The sequence below is a fragment of the Lolium rigidum genome, chromosome 7, assembly GCF_022539505.1.
Source record: "Lolium rigidum isolate FL_2022 chromosome 7, APGP_CSIRO_Lrig_0.1, whole genome shotgun sequence".
In the NCBI taxonomy this organism is placed as follows: Eukaryota; Viridiplantae; Streptophyta; class Magnoliopsida; order Poales; family Poaceae; genus Lolium; species Lolium rigidum.
In genome coordinates this window covers 313,716,772-313,736,901 of record NC_061514.1, presented here as the reverse complement: position 1 = coordinate 313,736,901, position 20,130 = coordinate 313,716,772, and the positions used below count along the sequence as shown (strand labels likewise).

Below are 20,130 nucleotides of genomic sequence, written 5' to 3'. Positions count from 1 at the left end.
GCCTCCGCGCAACAACGCCGCGGGCCGCCGACGTTGGTGGAGCTCGCCGGGCCGGACACTCGAGGCCGTCCTCGATCACATCGAGGGCGGAAACTTCCCGGTGCTCACGATGCCCCTCCATCGAGGGCATCGGCGAGCCGCCGCCGGGGAAACGTCTGGCAGCCACGGCGCATGGCTGCCAGCTCGTCGTCTTCCGGATCGGCGCCGAGGTCATCCTTGGCGCCGGTGAAGAGGAGGAGGCGACGTCGCCTTCGACGCCGGTGCGCGTCAAGAAGGAGCCGGCGTCTCCGCCGCCGACCGAGGGCGCAGCAGGCGGCGCCTCGTCATCCGCGACCAACCCTCCCAGCCTGGGCGGAAGAGGAAGGCGGCGAAGAAGGAGGACGCCGCGGCCGCCACCAACGCCGCCGCAAACAGGCTCGCCGAGGAGGAGGCGAGGCGCGCGGAGGAAGCTGCCGTAGCGGAGGCGATCGCCAGGTCGCTCACCGACCTGGTGCCCGCCGACAACGCCCTCCCCGAGGACGCCGCCCTGGCGTGGTCCAGGCGCGACTGGGAGCGCGAGGAGGCGGAGCAGCAGCGGCGGCTGATGGACCTAGCCGCCGCACGCTGACTCGCCGCCCGCGCCGCTCCAACCGCCGCCGACGACGCCGCGCGCTTCCGCCATCCTGCGACACCTCCATCCGGCGTCGTTGTCCCCGTCGTCGACCTCGAGTCCTCGGACGACGAATGGTACAAGCCATCCCCGGGGTGGGGAGACGCCGGCCGGGCAGCGAGCCGCCGTGCCGCGCCGCCGAAGGTGCCGAAGGTCGAGGACGACGGCTCCGACGACGGCGGCGACGACTACACGGTGTTCTACCGCCGTTTGGGCATGTAGAGCGCCGTGTTTTAAAATTAGCATTTGAATCCCCTAGCCGAATTCGAAATATAGTCGAATTCGGCCTCTATGTATTAACTCCGCCCGTTTTAGTCTAAATATCATTAAATTTAGTCTATATTCGCCCGAATTTAGCCGAAGTTTATCAAGTTTCCGTTTTTCAAACTCGCATCGTCGTCTTCGCCTGGGCACGCGGCTGGGAAACTACTCCTCCCCACGCCAAATCTTCATCCAATCCGGACGAAAATTTCGCCGGATTTGGGCGTGGGGAGCGCCAACGAGTGGGGATGCTCTAAGTGTTTCAGGCTAACGACGAGGGTGGGTCACCGACGCATTCCTCGTCGATCCGGCCAGCGCCTTCGGCCAGGGCGCCGTGGACGCCTGCGTAAAGATCGGCAACCGGAACATCCTGCTCGCGTCGCTGTCGGCGGAGAACCCCTCGGCGCAGCTGCAGGCCCCGGTGATTCTGGAGGAGAGGGATTTCCTTTACGTGATGCCGCGTGATAGCAACTCCGCTGCCGACATCGACGACGCTGTCGCCGTCGAGGGTTTCTTCCTCTGGTCATGGGTTGCGTCGTCGATCAAGTTTGATTTAAAGACATGTCCGAAGCAAGACCAAAGGGAAAACTCAAACAGTGGGTGATGCCATTATTATACATGTATATGATTTTGTTTTGTCTGCTTGGTGAATATTTAGAGCTAAGTGATTACACATGGGCCCATCAACCTCCGTTCTAATATATATAAGGCTTATAATTTTTTTCTAGAAGTTAAACTATGCAAAATTTGATCAAGATTTTAGAAAAAATCATTGACATGTACAATACAAAATCAATACCGTTAGATATATCATGAAATATATTTTCATATGAAGTCTATATAACTTTGTAGTTGTTGATACTTGATAGTTCTTCCAAAAAATTGATCGAACTTTACTTAGCTTAATTTTTCAAATAAAATATATAAGATTTATCCATTAAAACAAGGTAGTACTAGCATAGCAAAGCATGCACTGCGCTGCAGTGCACTTGAAAAACTTCACAATCAAGGCGCTATGCTTTTTTTGCCGTGTGACGTTTCGTGGATTTCAAGGGAAAATGAGGACCGGGACAAAAGGAAGAAACCCCAACCCAACTTTTGACACCCAATAAATACCATGTGCTATTCATATCGATTGTTCACCGTGTGAATCGGATCGATCGACACCAAACTCAGATCAATGTTGTTGGGTGAGATAACAAAAGGAACACCTATGAATAAGATCCCTAAACCACCCCAACGCGGCGGCGCCGCGCCACCGCCGGGGCGCTCGCCGCCCTCCACTCCTCTAGCCCCCTCTTGCGTTCTCCCTACCGCCGTCGTCGCCGGGGGCATCGTCGGGCAAAGATCGGGCGGTGTGGTGGTGGCAGCGGATTTCCCTCCTTGCGCCGAGTTGACGGGGATGACGGCGCTCGTCGCCTCTTCTCATGGCATCGGTGTAGCGAGGGGACGGCGGCCACAAGATGCAGCAGCGGCGCCGTTCAGTCCGATCGGGCCCCATTGGGCTCGGGCGGAAGGAATGTGCGGGCTCCTACGGGTAGTGGCGTGCGGTCATCGTTTGGTTTCCTTCCGTTGCACAAGGGCGCCTTGTTGCGGGCTCCTACGGGTAGTGGCGTGCGGTCAACTGAATAGCCCAGCTACAAATGCACACTGCAAAAGAAATCAGCAGACCAACCAAGAAACATGCATCTAAATAATTGAACCACAGGCTTCAACTTCCTGAACCATCTAAATTAGTAGCTAGGTATGTGTTTTGACAATCTAATTATTTAACATGTTTGAAGTTATGTACCAGGATAAATCAGCTCAGGTCACAAGCAACATCAGAATCTAGTAGCGGACCATTAAAATATATACATGCATCCCTACCAGAACAAGAACGGAGGTGTGGGACACTAGGATATCATACCTTGAAGGATTTAAAAACTAGAGACGGTGGCCGGCCAGGAGGAAGGAGATGCCAATGGATATCAAATTAGAGATCATGTGACAGTACCATGGTCAGTAAGAGTTGATGCACCATCTTCAGCAGATCTCATTTATGTGTTCATGTTACCTAGATAGATTTAAAAGGGCTTCTACACAGTACGTACTAGACAAACAACAAGATAGATAAGTAAACTTCACCACCAGATCATTTGAAAGAGAAAAATCTTGATTATTATCATTTGAGAGCATTTAAATGTCCATCAAAATCATATACAGCAAACACCAGTGTACAAATAAGTGAATCCTCAACTAACGAACTGTATGTAGCGATGCACTCTCATTGGTCACTGACTATGATAAATACAAGCATGTTCATCTATAACATAACCATCGCTCGTTTCGCACGCATATCTCGATCAAAATAATTAATTAACTAGAAATGGCAACAAATCCAAAAAACTATGTATAATGTGGGACAGTGTTAAGCAATATTATAACTTAAATTTCACATTATAAAGTACTGATAAGTTGTACAGTGTTTATTCTCTACTCTAAAAGGTATAGAACAATCTCTCGAACTGGAATTACATGGTGAGATTAGTTGACCAATTAATTCACTAGGTTTGATGAGATTATCCAGCTAGTTAGTTCACTAGTTATATTGTGTATATAACATTGAAGCGCTCGCTGAATAAATCAACAACAAATTTTGGGTACATGAGGTAGCACAAACCGCAGCAGTGCAGCACATAGAAAAAGGCATCAGTCAAAATCAACAAAACATGGAAAATGCTGGGCAATGGCAGAGGTTGGCATCCACTACACATGGGAAATATTGGGCAACTGGAAGTCTGCAACTGTCCTCGACCTCGAGGAAACAAGAGTCAGTTGGTGAGTTATCAAAGTAAAAAAGGCAGGCAGAGATATTAAGAATCACACAGTAAACTCAGACAAAATAATATGACTCCAAATTTCTGACCTGCTATATATAAAGTAGCAACTGTAACCGAACATAGCATGCCAATAGTTCACCAACACAAACAGAAGATAGAATGATAAGCAGCACAAAGGCTGCTCGACGCGCACATAACCAAACTCGACAAAACGGGGCAAGTTCCCAAACACACTAACACTCCTAACATCACGATATACCACCACCACTACTGCGAGTGTAGTAGCAGACAACCACCAGGCATCATCTCATTTCTTCTTGGCGGCAGCCTTGGTCACCTTGGCGCCAGTGGGATCCTTCTTCTCCACGCTCTTGATCACACCAACAGCGACGGTCTGCCTCATGTCGCGCACAGCAAAGCGACCAAGGGGAGGGTACTGGGCGAAGGTCTCCACCACCATGGGCTTGGTGGGAATCATCTTCACGAAACCAGCATCGCCGTTCTTGAGGAACTTGGGGAAGGCCTCAATCTCCTTACCAGATCGCCTGTCAACCTTGGTCTGGATCTCAGAGAACTTGACGGCGATGTGGGATGTGTGGCAGTCCAGCACTGGGGCGTAGCCGTTGCCGATCTGACCAGGGTGGTTCATGATGATGACCTGGGCAACAAAGCTGGCAGCCTCCTTGGCTGGGTCGTCCTTGGCATTGGAGGCCACATACCCACGCTTGATATCCTTCACAGCCACATTCTTGACGTTGAAGCCAACATTGTCACCTGGACCAGCCTCAAGCATAGACTCGTGGTGCATCTCCACAGACTTGACCTCAGTGGTCAGCCCAGTTGGGCCAAAGGTGACGAGCTGGCCAGGCTTGATCACACCTGTCTCAACACGCCCCACTGGCACAGTTCCAATGCCACCAATCTTGTAAACGTCCTGGAGGGGAAGACGCAGGGGCTTGTCCGAGGGCCTCTTGGGCTCGTTGATCTGGTCAAGAGCCTCAAGGAGGGTGGGGCCCTTGTACCAGTCAAGGTTGGTGGACCTCTCAATCATGTTGTCACCCTCGAACCCAGAGATGGGGACAAATGGGACCTTGTCAGGGTTGTAGCCGACCTTCTTCAGGTATGAGGAGACCTCCTTCACGATTTCCTCGTAACGGCCCTTGGAGTACTTGGGGGTGGTGGCATCCATCTACAAAGAACAGAACAAGCACATTAGTTTCAAACATTGTGCTGCTTATTACAGAAGGCATGTATAGAACTGAAAGCACAAGCTTATGGCAAAAAAGAGCAGCAGCACAACTAAACAAATGTAAAAGAAATTAATGCTTATTATAGATGGCATATTACTAGAATCAAGCTATGATATCATCAAAAGTAAATCATTTAAAGGACTGCTTCAAATTTCTTTCATAAGGTTACAGTAAAGGCAGCGGAACAATAGAAATAGTTCAATTACTAGTTACAGAACCTGGTATAATTAAGAAAGCACTAAACTGAAACAAAGCAAATTCATAAAAAGAGCAACATGACAATGTCATTAGTTAAAAAGAACTTGAAGCTTAAGACACTGTAAGATAGTACAAGAGTAATTATTATAAAAAGGCATGCAAAGATATGTAATGAAATTGCAGCACTACTTATGGCAGAAGTTTATATTAAAAAAAAGGGCAGCATAACACTCAAACAAATTCGAAGAAACTGTGTGGAGATAGTACAAGGTAAAACAGACAGAATTTTCCATTAATCTTACATTACTACTGATAGCAGACATTTCGGGAAACAATGGACTAGTGCATTCAAAACATGTGTACAGTAATAAATTTGAAACAGGGCACTAGATGCAGAACATGACGCATTGAGATCATGCAGCAAACATAAATCATACCAAGGACTAGCATCATCCTTCTATAGAAATACGTTCTTTCATAGAGTTCAGCTAAGCAGCAAACATAAATAGTACCAAGGACTAGCATCATCATTCTGTATTAATATGTTCTTTCATAGTCTTGATTAAGCTATACCATAAGAGCAGTAGAACAAACAAACTAGTTTGTAAACTAGTTACAGAATCTGGTATAATTACAGGAAACAATTAATCCATTTACATCAATGAACTACTTTGAAATAAAGCACTTGAGCAAGCATTCAGATCATGCAACAAGACAAAATCAAGCTAAAGACCAGCGAAATCAATGTGTGGTAGTATGTTGTTTCATGAACAAATAGAGTTTGGACAAGTTATACCTTGTTGCAGCAGCAGATCATCTGCCTCACTCCAAGGGTGAAAGCAAGGAGAGCATGCTCACGGGTCTGGCCATCCTTGGAGATACCAGCCTCAAAACCACCAGTGGTGGAGTCAATGATAAGCACAGCACAATCAGCCTGGGAGGTACCAGTGATCATGTTCTTGATGAAGTCACGGTGACCAGGAGCATCAATGACGGTGCAGGAGTACTTGGTGGTCTCGAACTTCCACAGGGCGATATCGATGGTGATACCCCTCTCACGCTCGGCCTTGAGCTTGTCAAGCACCCAGGCGTACTTGAAGGACCTCTTGTTCATCTCAGCAGCTTCCTTCTCGAACCTCTCGATCACACGCTTGTCGATGCCTCCAAGCTTGTAGATCAGGTGACCAGTGGTCGTCGACTTGCCAGAGTCGACATGGCCAATGACCACAATGCTGATGTGAATCTTCTCCTTCCCCATGGCTGCTGGAGCTGTTAACTAACTGCACACAATCAATTGCAGGTGGTGAAAGGAGTTTGATTAGTTCAATGAAACTGGATAATTGCTTTACAAGAAGAACAGAATATAATTCAACATTGAGAAAACAAAACATAGAATCAATCAGACAATAATGGAAAGCATGCAAAACTTAATCAGACTCCAGACAATAGGTAAAGACAGAACAATTGATGTGATTATTATTAACAGAAGAGTAGAACACCATGTCAGGTATACAAGCAGGGAGTGGTGATAACAGATGAATGAATCAATTCTAAATCACAGAATTACTTCAACAAAACTGACGGTATGAAAAGACAGAATATGACTCCACATAACAATTAAAAGCATACAAATCCGAGAGGTTACTAACAGTAAAGTAGGATTAACCATATGGCCAGAACACCATGTCAAGCAGCCAAGCTGATCTAATCCGAGTATACGAGATTAGCAGGCAAGGCAAATACTTGACAAGATAATTCAGGATCTGAGCGAAGTGGAGATGCAAGGAACGTCTGCAGACGCACCCAATAGGAATCGAACCTATATCAGAAGGCCTCTGTGAGGCCTTCAGTCTTTACCATTAGACAATGGGCACAGGTTGCATCTCCAAATTGCTATCGCGCGGACACTAAGCTAGAAGAATTAACTTGCAGATGACGAGCCCTAATTCAACAAAAACTCGAACAGGGCTACGAATTAATGCGGAAAAATTAACAGATCTAAAACAAGGTACTCCAAATCGGACGAGATCTAACAGTAGTACGAACTGCTGCTGCATGATGGATCCAAATCGGACTCACAACTCGAGTACGACTACCAATTACAGCGGGATTATGTAACAGATCTAACAAGGGGGTACTATAAACCGTCGCTGAATGATGAATCAATCTCACTAAGGTACATGGCAGCGAATCGAGACAAATCGAACGAGATCTACCCATGACGAATCATTCTACGGCAAAACTAGCTTAGCCCAGGAGATAAACAGATCGAATCACGGTACCAAATCAACCGTAACAAACACGGAGGTCAACGGGGGAAATCAAACCAAGCAGCTCGAGAGAATCGACTGGATCTACAGAACCAGTTGATGCGACAAAGCTCAAGAACTGGAAACGAAGCAGATCCATCTACTTACCAGATACTGGCGGCGCGCGCGGTCTGATAGTTCGCCTAGGGTTTATCTGGCTCCGTATTATATAGGCCTCCTGCCCTTGCGATTTCGTGGCGCCTGCGCTTTCGAGGGTTTCGTGGCGCCTGCGCTGTCGCCTTGGCAGTGAAGGAATATCCTCTTGTTTAAAACTGAATGAATAAATCGCATTCGGTCAAGAAAATAATTGAGGGCTGCAGGTAAGAAAAGTAAACCGCGACATATTTTCCAGATTCGGCCACTGAAAGCTCCTGGGCCGGGCCAGACGGTATTTTGGTCAGATTCTTTCATAAGTTGTATTCTCAACAAAAAAATGCAAGTTGTTTTTGTTCTTGCTAAATGGAAATTTTCTAAATTTGAAAATTGTTCATTTAGCTAAAAATAAGTTTCTCATATTCAAATTCTAGTTTGCATATCGTAAGTGCAATTTGATGGATAAATCATTTATATGGAGCATCACCTTGTCCTTCGGTGTTGGGTTTTGTTGAATTCATCATCTTGTCAAAGTCATTTAGTACATTGTACTTATTTGTGTAAGAATATAAGAGCATCTCTAATAGAGCCCGTAAAAACCCAAACTGAAAAACTCAAGACCAGTCTTCCGAAAACATGTTTACGGGTCGTAAAACGGTTGGCGCGAACGTAACCCGTAAACCGAAAACCGAAAAACAGAATATTCCAAAAGTCATCGTCTTCTTCACAAGAACTATCCCCGACGCTGCCTAGATTTTCCCGCGCGGGTCACCGCCTGCGCCCCTAGCTGCAGCCACGAGCTTGGGCGACGGCCACGCACACGAAAGAGCCGAGCGCGAACGGAGCCTGAGCAGATTCTATGCACAGCAACCATTAAACGTAAATACTAATCACCATAATTGCTTGCTCCGGCCACGCGAACGGAGCCTGGACAGACTATGCACAGCGCAACGAGGACAGCTCTTGCCCAATTAAACGTCAATGCTATAAGGTCACATGACCCATCTTTACATGATAGCCTCGAAAGGCCTAATATAATCATCAGAGTAGCGGAATCATTTCAGCAGCGTAGAGCCAAGTCATCTGCCATAACCCTACACGCAACTGACTGGGAAGACGTTCCTAGCTCGCATAGACGTCGCCAACTCCTTCTTCATTCGTCGTGTTCCTCCAAGTCTGGCCAAGTAAATAGCCAGGGACAAAGCCGTGAGTACATTGGAATTGTACTCGCAAACCATCATGAAGGTACTTTGCAAGAGTGCAAGTTAACAAATGTTAATCTAAGATGACAAGACGGAAGAGCTAATTTCTCCTGTGGAAATAGCATGTAGAAGAGGAGTAGTTTCTCTTGTGGATATAGCATGTGAAAGAGAAATAGTTTCTCTCGTGGATATAGCATGTGAAAGAGAAATAGTTTCTCTCGTGGATATAGCATGTGAAAGAGAAATAGTTTCTCTTGTGGATATAGCATCCAAACATCGCAGTTGAAGGGGACACTAAGAGAATTCTACGACATCTCTATATCTTTGTTGAGAAAGATCCTTCAAAAGAGTTCTACAACATAAAACACTAGGATGAGAGTAGCCCTTTTTATTTCCTTCCCGACCATCTCCATATGATCGTCAACCTTTCCCGTACCCTTCTGGTACTCTGAGAACACTTTCTCTTTTTCTTTGTAAAACATTTCTTAAACAAAACTAAGCCCGCTTAAGTATGGTCATTTCAACCCGTCCATGACCGTGGACACGGCTATTCGAATAGATTGGACTCTACAGAGTTTGCACACTTCCCTATAAGATCCGCGAGTCTATCAAGTGGGCATCATCCCCGCATATCAACTATGCCATGACAGTAAACTCGGACATAACCTTTCGCTTGTCTCCCCGGCATGGGTCTTTCCCCGTGGGCTTAACCTTCCCGGTACCCCGGCGGCATACCTCCTTATTTGAGCGTATCTCCGGCGCCATGGCGTGAAGACCCTCGCAATCGTCCGGCTATAAGTTAATACAGTGTATTGCCTCCTCCAGAGCGCAACCCGGCTTTAGGGGCCATATCCACCCCCATAGAAAGTTGTGAGGTGTCCCACGCCAGCTTCAACAAACTACGGGCTAAGCCCCGTCCCACCCCAGGGTAATGTGGTTGCGCGGTAAAAAGTTGGGATGGCGAACACTTATACACAGTGCTCCTTTAAAAATCATTTTACCCACACTTGTTTGTCACCTACCAACCCTGTACCATTTTTCCGAAATCTCAAGACCCTTTTTCTTGAAACACACTTGGGCAAGACCGCATCTTCTCAAGGTTTTCAAAATCTTTCCGAAAACTAAAACATCGGGTTTTCCCAACCTAGGGTTTTATTTTGCTGAACTAAAGCTTACAACAATGGCATGATGTTAGCCATCATACCACTAAGGAGATGAATAAGTGGGTGTCAAGGGGGTTATACATGCTTAGGGTAAGCATGCATAGTGGCTCAAGTAGAATGATACAACAAAGGTCATGATGCTATGCATCTTACCAATAAAAAGAGGGTGTGATTGGGGTGTCAAGAAGGTCAATATACTTAAGGTAAGTATGCGAAGACAACACACGTATAACTAACCCAAGGTGTATCAAGAGATAATGATAACAAGAAGATAACAACAATAAGTAACACAACATCAAGAGATCAAAAGATGGCTTACCTTGGTTGGCTTATTTGTCCCTGACTTCTTCAAATATCTTCGAATCCTTTCTCTCCTGCAATCCCGACAATGTCCGTATCTATCGTCGTGAATTAAAAAGGAACACAATCAACTCATTGCACCAACAAAGCAAACATGCAACAATCAGAAACTAACCACTATACTAAGGGCTAACATACTCAGGACTTAAAGCCACTACAAAACAACTTTGACAATTTGTTTTAAGAAGCCCATTTTTATTTCTTTTAGAAAGGGCATGAGAGACTCCTAAATTAGTAATTGCTTCTCCGGTTATCACCAAGTCATTTAACTGAATATTCCCTGGTAGATAACACCACAAAGAAGACAAGTGCAAAGGTTTTGCACCAAAATATTTTGTAGTTTATTTTCGTACATTTTTGGAAAGGCACAAATCATTTTTCCTATTTTATTTTGCTTATAAAACACTACCCAAAATAGGAGGTAAACAATATGCCACACTATTTTGAAATCTTAAGCAAAACACTAGAACTTGTTTTAAGTCTCGAAGGTTTTGTTTTGGAAGAGTAAAACATAGGTAGACCATTTTTAATAAAAAAGAGGTGGTCAAGGATTTTAAATAAACAAAAAGTTTTGGTTCAACAATTCATGTGACACATACATATTAGTAACAGTAAATAAATATGCATGAACGAGAGAATAAAAACATTTTTCCTAGATGTCCAAGTACTAAAACAAGACTAACACAATTGGATTCACCCAAAAATATTAATCCTACAATTTTAGGAATTTGCTAGAGTCTTACTACACATAGAACAAGTTTAATTCACCAAAACTCGTGCAAAAATCCTACAAATATGAGGTAAGCGGCATTGGAAATATAATAAAAATTTTGAACTAATGAAATTTGTTTCACTTGATTTTGGTTTGTTTATCTCGAGTTATTAACAGAAGAAGGTCACTGGTTTTTATCACATTTAAACAGCAATTTACAAAGTTCAAACGAATTAGAGAGGGCGGGAAAACACTGGGCCGCGCGGGGGGGGTAGTTTTGGGCCGGCCCAGGGGATTATCCAGGTGGACGGAGGGGAAATAAAAGAAAAATTAAAAAGGCGAGAGAGAGAGGGCCCGGTGCGGGCCAGCCTGCATGGCCAACGTGGCCAAGCGGCCCATGCACGCACGCTCGGGTCGTCTCCCTCCCTCGTGTCTCTGTGCGTGCGTGACCGGCGGAACGGAGAGAGCGGTGGGTCGGGGACTCACCGGCGGCGAGCGGGAGTGGCCGGCGGAGGTTGGGCGGGGTGGCGGTGCGTCGAGGAAGTCCAGGGGCGGGCTTGGCGGCGACCTCTCCTCCTGCAGCAGCTCGTCTTGGCGGTCCTCCTCCGCAGACGTCCCCGAACGGATAGCGACGGCGGCGCTCACAGGCTGTTCTGGGCTGAGAAAAAGGTCGCATTAGATGTGGAAGAGACTTGGGAACGCAATGGAGAGGGAAGAGAGGGGCGGGGAGCATTGGCGCCAGCGCATCCTTCCTTGCCACTCGGCGGTGACCACGGCAACGGGGCTGCTTTTCCCGGCGAGCACGGCCAGAGCTGCGTTGCAGCGCTTTCGGGCTAGAGGAGGGATGATGGTTGGGATGGAGTGGAGTGTGTGGAGGAGAAGAGTGAGTTGGGGTGCCCTTTTATAGGCGAGCGGGGAGTGTGGGTGGTGGCGTTGGCCAATCGGAGGGCGAGCTCGCAGTGGCAGTGGCCAATGGAGGGGCGAGGGATGACGTTGGGGCGGTGCTTGGTGGTGACGTCGGAGGGCAAACGTCAGCATAGGTGTCAGGAGGCGCGGGAAGGGAGGGAGATCGAGCGGGAGAGTTCCAAGCTGTTAGGGTTCGGTGTTATTCGGGCCAAGGCCTTGCTTGGTTTGGGCCGAGTTTGAGGGAGAGGGGAGAGGCTCCAGGGCGACGGTGACGAGGCCGAGACGGAGGTATGGCAAGACCAGGTCGACTGGAATAAGAGAAAGAGAAAGAGGCGGAGATATGGTTGACACGCCCAGTTTTTTAGATCGGGCAGATTTGTTATTTTTCTCCTGATCGATTTATATCACGAACGAAGTTGATTCTTTCTCTAGGTTACAGAGGAAGGTACCACGCTTCCCAAAGAATTTTACTGGAGGAATTAATGGGGGATGAATGAGGGCAGGGGAAAGGCTCAAAGTCGAGGCTGTAGATGGACCCGAAGGTCTTTTTCTGAAATATGATGTGATCAACCAATTTTCACCTTTTTCCCCAGGAGCAGATGGGTGCCTGAATGGGTTGATTCTTTCTCCACCGTACTAAGGACATAACCAGGATTACTAAGAATTTTACAAACTAATATATAACGCACAAATGGGCAGGTGGGAGAGGTCGAAAGTGGAGCATTTTGGTGATCTTCACGAATCGCTGCCTGCACTTGTTTTTTTGACAGTTTCAGACTTTAGGTGCTTTTTTAGAGTGGTGCTTGGACAATGGTGATTTCTGAAAATACTAAAGCAATGTTTATCAAAGATAAGAGAGGAATTGAGTTTAAGGTGTAGGCCAGAGAACGATGATCATGGCATCACTTTTTTTAAATCAAGATAGAAGAAAATAGGTTTTAGGGTTTTAGAGGAATTGGAGGGAAACTCTAGTTTTTGAAAGATTGATTTGTTGCCATAAGGCATTGGACTCATTTACAGACAGGTTGTTGGGTTTTATCTTATTGCAAACAACCTTCAAGGCAAGGGTCACACACACCATTTGTAAGGGTATTTTACCCTTATCCATTATTTTGGTAACAATGACACCGTGCTAGAGTATTTGACATAATACGTTTATAAGGATTATCTCACGTATTAGGAAAAGTGGCATAAATGGTGTATCAAAGGAACAAGAAGGCTAAAGGAGACCCCCACTTCAACAACAATCGAAAAGGGGTCTACAGAAGAAATCCGGCCTCGTCACCCGTTGGACCGGGCTCCGCACCGGCCGGTCCGCGTGCGGTCCGGTTGACCGGGCGCCAACCGGGCTGCAAACCAACGCCCGAAGAATCCGGCTTGCCGCCCGGCCGCCCGGCCTCCGACCGGCGAAGTCCGGCGTACGGCCCGGCCGACCGGCGCCAACCGGCGCCAACCGGAGGAGCTCCTCGGACGAAGAAAAATAGGATCCGGCCCAAGATCCGGTCACAACCGGCTGGTCCGGTCATCTGGTCCGGCCTCGACCGGACTCTGCACCGGACGAGTCCGGCCACCGGTCCGATTGACCGGGTTTGACGAGAAGAAAGCTGAGGTGGCAAGTGACCAACGGCCATATTTCAAAGAACACTATAAATAGGCCTTCTCCTACCTCAGAACACTTAGGCACTACACTACAAACTGTTCTTGAGCTCTCTCTCTCTTACTCCATTACTAGAAACACCAAAAGCCTCCGATCTCCCTCCTCCTCCACCCAAACTCAAATCCCTCCGGGGAATCACTAGAGGAGGACCCGATCTACTGTTCTACCAAGCCAAATCTCATTCCCCCTTGTATTCATCGAGAAGCTTGCTTCCTAGGGTTCCTTGGAAACCCTAGGTGGGCAAGAGGAGTCCGGAAGCATCCGGGTTGTGGATTTGCTGCGGCAAGATTGTGAAGGTTTGGAGGCTACCTCAAAGTCTACCACAAGTGAGTGAGCTATTCCTTCGTGGGATAGGCTCCGGAGAATAGGGTGAGCCTTCGTGGCGTGGGGAATCCTTCGTGGGACCTCCACCCTCCAAACGTGACGTACCTTCTTGCAAAGGAAGGGAACACGGGAATACATCCTCGTCTCCGCGTGCTACCTGCTATCTCTAACCGAACTCCTTACTTGTGATTTAATCGCCTCGTAGAGCCTTCGTGCTCGAGTTTATTGTATCCTCATATAGGTTGCCTCACCTAGTTTGCATTAGGCGCACCTTTATATTCCGCAAAGCCTAATATTGCAAAGAAAGAATTAAAATCTATAGAAACCTATTCACCCTCCCCCTCTAGGTTTACCATCTCTATACTTTCAATTGGTATCGAGCCTCGGACTCTTATTAAGGGCTTCACCGCCTTAAGAGTGAGATGGATAAACTATTCGAGGGTCTAGATGAAGACTCTAACCTTTCGGTTAAAGAGATGAAATCTAGATTCTTGGCATATGATGCCGAGAAGAAGAAAAAGGAGGATGAGCTACAAAGCCAAATGGCGAGAGATGTCTGTCATGCTTAAGAACTTGACTAATGGGTCTCCTAGTACGGCTTCGGCCTCCCTAGGGACCTATCGCGAAGTCAACCATGACTATCCCAAAAACACTTCACCCATGCCTCATATAAACCATAGTGGGAATGTTCCCCATTTTGATGGAACTCACTTTCCTTTTGGAAATCTTCTATGGAATCTCATATTCGCACTGTACAGCGTGGAGTTGTGGGAGATCATTGTTCATGGATACCGGGAGCCACAAGATCCCATTCGGTTGACCTCCACCGAATTCTACAACCATCAACTCAACGCCTCCGCACGTGACAAGATTAGGAGTGGCATCAACCGCAAGCTCCTTGATCAAGTCAATGACATAGACTCCGCTAAAGAGTTGTGGGATCGAATCATAGTACTCCAAGAGGGAACCGATTTGATCCAATCCGCTCTTTATGAGACCGCAAAGCAAGAGGCCCATCAATTCATGATTCGAGAAGGAGAGTCCGTGGCCGATGCTTATGCAAGACTTGGTGCTCTTAGAGTAAGGGTCAATGGACTTGGTGTTGAGAAGTACAATGACGGCTTCGAGATGAATGAAGCATTCATAAAGTCCAAGGTCATTGCTATGATTGCCGTCAAACAAGAAGACGCCAATCTTGCACTCAACTTGCAAATCATGACCAAGAGTGCCGACCTCAACTCCGATGATCTAGTCTCCTATGTGGCCGCCAATGAAAACATGGCCAAAGCGGGAAAGAGGCTCATGGCAATGAACCGTGTTGATGAAGCCTCACACAACCATGAAGCGCCACACAACCTTGCTCTCAAAGCTAGGGCCGATCATGGAAGCAAAGAAGACTATGAAATTGAAGAAGATGAAGAGATGACTTCAACTAGTGACATGGCTACCGACTTTGCTTTCTTTGCCAAGAAGTACAAGGCAAAGTTCCCTATGCTCCTCAATGACAAGAAGAAGAAGAGAACTTGCTACAATTGTGATGAAGATAGCCACTTTGCAAATGAGTGCCCTTATGAGAAAAGGGTGGACAAGCCAAGATTCATCAAAGGGGTCAAGCCAAGATTGAAGCCAAACCCAATCAATGATCGATACAAGAAGAACAAGGGAAGAGCCTTTGTTTGGGCCGAGTACTTGTCCGATGATGAAGAGGAAGATGAGGAGAAGGAGGCCGGGTGGCCGGTTTGGCTTTTCTAAGCCCGGGTCACTCTTCACATATGACTACTCCAAGGACTACTCCATGGAGAATGATGTTGGATCTTCCTTCATGGAAAGGATAACTCAAGATGATGACTCCGATGACTCTACCTCATCTACAATCGTTGGCTCTTGTCTTATGGCAAGGGAAACCAAGGTAATGGAACCTCCACCTTCCCTATCTAGTGTTCTTGATGATGAAAACGAAAATCAAGATGAATTAATTATGCTTAAGGAACTCTATGATGTTAGATGCACCCTTCGTGGTGAAGCTCTTGTCAAGTTTGATTTCTTGATGGACACACTCAAAGAAAAGGATGAGTCCATTGAGGAATTAGAATATCATTTGAATGAGAAGGAACGGAGATTCAATCTCCTAAGACAAGAGCTAAAAACCGAAAGGTGCATATCTCAAAGCCTTAAGCAACAAATTGAAACTTATGAACTTGATAAAGTTAAGGACCTAGAAACTATTGATAGGGCTCAATCATTGACCCAAGAGCTCAATGCCTCAAAGGAGGAGCTTGAAGTTGCTCATGCTTCTCTCACTAGGGATCTTGACCACCTTGAAAAGGCTAACAAGCTTGTCAAGGATGAGCTCAAGAAACTTGGAGAGAACCATGATCTACTCCAAGAATCCTACAAAAAAAGCTCTTGGATCAATGAAGGATCCCATTGATGTTGAAAAGCTTGCTTGTTCCTCCACTTCCTTTACTAGTGAGCATGCTAAACTTGTTGAGTAACATGTTCGTTTACAAGAGGAACTTTCTTTGCATGTTGAGACCAATGCATATCTTGAATCCTTGGTGACCAAATATGGTCTTGACTATCATCCTAATGAATCTTCTTGTGAGCAAGCATCTATTCTTGAGGAAAATGTTAGGTTAACAAAGGAACTTGCAAAGTTCACCACCGCCAAGAACAAGATAGGATTGGATGACCTCTTGAGTAAGCAAAGGTCAAACAATCAAAAGTATGGACTTGGATATGTTCCCAAGTCCCACAAGAAGAACAACTACAAGAAGGAGAAACCCGCTCAAGATAAGAACAAGAAGGTCACTAATAATGGCAAAGCCTCTAAGGGCAAAGTCACTAGTGGTGACCGCACGGGGCCAAACGATCACTATGCATTATTTGTTGATTATTATGGTGATGTCTATGCTAATTATGTTGGCCCTCCTAATGGCTATGCTTATAGAGAGTACTCAATTTGGGTACCAAAAAAATTTGTTGCCATTGCAAAGGAACCCATTAATCGATGGGTTCCTAAATCCTCTACTTGATTTTGTAGGGGTATTCCTCCGGTGGTCCAAAATGGGTGTTTGATAGTGGATGCACCAATCATATGACCGGGAGGAAGAGGTGTGCTTGATCAATTCATTGAAGATATCAACAAGAAGTCAAGCATCACCTTTGGTGACAACTCAAAAGGAAAGGTACTTGGGTATGGCAAGGTAGCAATCTCTAAGGACTTGTGCCTTGAGATGGTTATGCTTGTTGAATCCCTAGGCTATAACTTACTTTCTATATATCATCTTGCCGATGCCGGTTACAATTCATATTTCACTAATTATTGTGTGAAAGTCTTTAGGAGTGACAATCTCAAATTGGTCCTTGTTGGATATGTGGAGAACAACCTTTACGTGGTTGACCTCTCGAAAGAGAGCCCTCTCTCTCCACATGTCTAATGGCGGCCAAGCATGACGAAGGTTGGTTGTGGCATCGCCGCCTTGGTCATGTCAACATGAGAAATCTTAAACAACTCCTAAAGGGTGAGCACATTGTGGGACTAACCGGCATTTCTTTTGAGAAAGATCGTGTTTGTAGTGCATGTGTAGCCGGAAAACAACTCAAGAAGAAGCATCCTATCAAGAGTATTGTTACCACATCTAGGCCTTTGGATCTCCTTCATTTGGATCTCTTTGGGCCATCATATTATGATACTCTTGGTGGAAGCAAGTATGGACTTGTCATTGTTGATGATTACTCAAGATACTCTTGGGTCTTTCTTCTTAAGTCTAAGGACGAGTGACATAGGCATCCCCAATGAGCTCGCCGAAGATAGTACCCCGGGTTTATCAAGGCCCACGACCCGAAGAATATGAAGATTCGAAGCCCAAGTTGATATTAAGGAAAGTTAGAATTGTAATAGAAGTGGTGTTTGTAATCTTGCGGGATGAGTTGTAAACCTTCCCGGACTTTGTAACTTGTACAACACGAATCCCTCGGCTCCACCTCCTATATAAGGGGGAGTCGAGGGACAAAGAAAGCATCGAATCATTGTCTTTCAAACCCTAGTTTTCATAATCGTCGAGTACTTTTCGGCTGAAACCTTCGAGATCTACTTGCCCTCTACTTTCAACGAAACCCTAGTCTACAACTCCGTAGGCATTGACAAGTTAATCCCTTGTCAATTGGCGCCGTCCGTGGGAATTAGAGGCGTCAAGGATCCGGTCTCGATGGCACGTTCAAGATCGTCGACTTCGTCAACCGCAAGATCATCAACTTCGTCAACCGCAAGCAACGCAATGGATCGAGGTAAACAGTATCGCAACCGGTCTTGTTGATTTTGTGCCTCACCCACCCTCCCGTTTGGATGCATATGCGATCCGGCGGAGCCTATGGAGATGACGTTCGAAAGATTCCACTTTCGAGTCGAGAAAGAGGGAACGTATCGTCTCGAAGTTCCGATCTCGTCGGGATTTTCGGCGGTCGATTCCGATTTTTCAAGCTCAACATCATCGATCGAGTCAGGAGAGGAAGAAACTTCGTCGTCACGCTTCGTCAGCACTAGGGCAAGAGAAAAGCTCGTCAAGATCTTCAACGACATGTCACTTGAGTCATCGACGGACTCCTATATAAGCGATGGCTCGAGCAGTGTCGACAGCTTCAACTTCATCGACAAATCCACTACAAGAGGGCAAGGTCTTCACCAATCTTCATGATGGTGTCACCAAACCCAGCATAGATCTGAATGCAAAATATCATCAGATTTATGTCATCGGCGAGCCAAGCCATGATCAGGAGGAAACATCGGAGGCTTTCGACGATTTGAGAAATCCATACGTTGATCCCTCTGATTTGCGACGTGGCCTAGGCAACAAATATGTCGGGTCACAGCCGCGAGATAGAGTTCAACTTCCACAAGCAGCATGGGATAGAGCCGCAAGAGCTATGGATGGTTCAGTAACCAATGGCCACCACAGCCCACGCCGGAAGAGTTACAAGCATATCAATATAGGCTCGCACTAGCCGCAAGGGAATTGGAAAACAGACAATTGCTTTAAACGAAGAAGGGAGGCAGCCTCCGCATCAAGTAGGCGAAGGGCAGAGCTGAGTCGACAATCTAGAACTTCGGGTGATAGCCACAGGAAGCTCGGAACGAGCAAGATCAAGGTTACAAAACGTACTCCGAAGAAGAAAGAGAGCACTTGGTTCAAAACCTCGACATGTCTTTTATGTCGATAGACACGAGAGGGAACATCATCCCTAAGACACCGTAAGCCGGTATATGGCGACACAAGCTTTCATCCTTGCATCCGTGCCACCCCTAGGAGATCCAAGAGAGGCATTGTATAACATGGCAATGGCAGGAGTTGGAGCCATGGGAACGGCGTTTGCATCAACACCTCCCGAAGGAGCAAGCAAGGCAAAATAGTCCACGACCCGCGGCGAAGAACAACGAGCAGCTCCCGAAGGACCAAGTGGAGCAAGGGACACGGCATCACAAGCAAGTGTCGATAGAGCGCGACAAAGCAGAAGGGAACATCGGCATTCCCCATAGCTAAACGACGAGGATATGTGCGGTCTGCCATGCTTCACGAGAAGAGTCCGAAAACCCGAGTCCCTTCGGGATTCAAGTTGCCCGATAATTTCAAGAAATTCGACGGCCTTCAAAATCCGCAGGATTGGCTAGTTGATTATCTCGAGACAAGCTGAAGCTCACGGAGGAACCAGAGCAATAGCTATGCAAAGCATCCAGGTGCATTTGAGTGGAGCCGCGCGATCTTGGATAAAGAAACTTCCTCCAGGATCTATCGACAGCTGGGATAGCTTCGAGGACGTGTTCGCAAGAACTTCCGGTCCACATGCAAAAAACCGCGTCATTAGAGGAACCGAGGGCGTGCCGACAAAAGCCGTACGAGCCAATGAGAAAGTATATCCAAAGGTGGAATATCATCAAAAACTCGCGCAGAAACATATCCGACGCAGAGAGCAATAGATGCGTTCGTCGCAGAATCGAGGCGTGGAGATTTTGTCGAAGACTTGGGGAGGACCAATCCAAAGACAAGATCCGCACTAATGGAAATAGCGAATGATGGGCGGATGGAGAAGATGTCTGTTCACAACAAACGGCATAGGTCGCCGCAGGAAGACCGCTGGCCGAAATTATCAACCAAGGCGACGATTTTCTCGACAGCATCTCAAGCTATGATGCTCCAGACAAATCTCGGCCGGCTTCCGAGCAAGCG

At 46.7% G+C, this 20,130-nt stretch overlaps 1 protein-coding gene across 1 annotated transcript; it reads right to left on the bottom strand.

Annotated features, from left to right (window-relative positions):
• Positions 1 to 3,800: 3,800 nt before the first annotated feature.
• On the bottom strand, positions 3,801 to 7,730 carry LOC124670468 (elongation factor 1-alpha-like). The gene is made up of 3 exons (XM_047206965.1): positions 7,598 to 7,730; positions 5,977 to 6,460; positions 3,801 to 4,921 (listed from the first exon to the last, which is right to left on the bottom strand). Exons 2-3 carry the CDS (start codon positions 6,436 to 6,438, stop codon positions 4,040 to 4,042), a joined length of 1,344 nt encoding a protein of 447 aa, XP_047062921.1. The 5' UTR covers positions 6,439 to 6,460; positions 7,598 to 7,730; the 3' UTR covers positions 3,801 to 4,039.
• Between the last annotated feature and the right edge of the window lie 12,400 nt (positions 7,731 to 20,130).

Coding starts and splice junctions, on each gene's coding strand:
- LOC124670468 (XM_047206965.1), bottom strand. CDS start 6,438: ATGGGGAAGGAGAAGATTCACATCAGCATTGTGGTCATTGGCCATGTC. Junction 4,922..5,976: donor TGATCTGCTGCTGCAACAAG/GTATAACTTGTC, acceptor TGTTCTTTGTAG/ATGGATGCCACCACCCCCAA.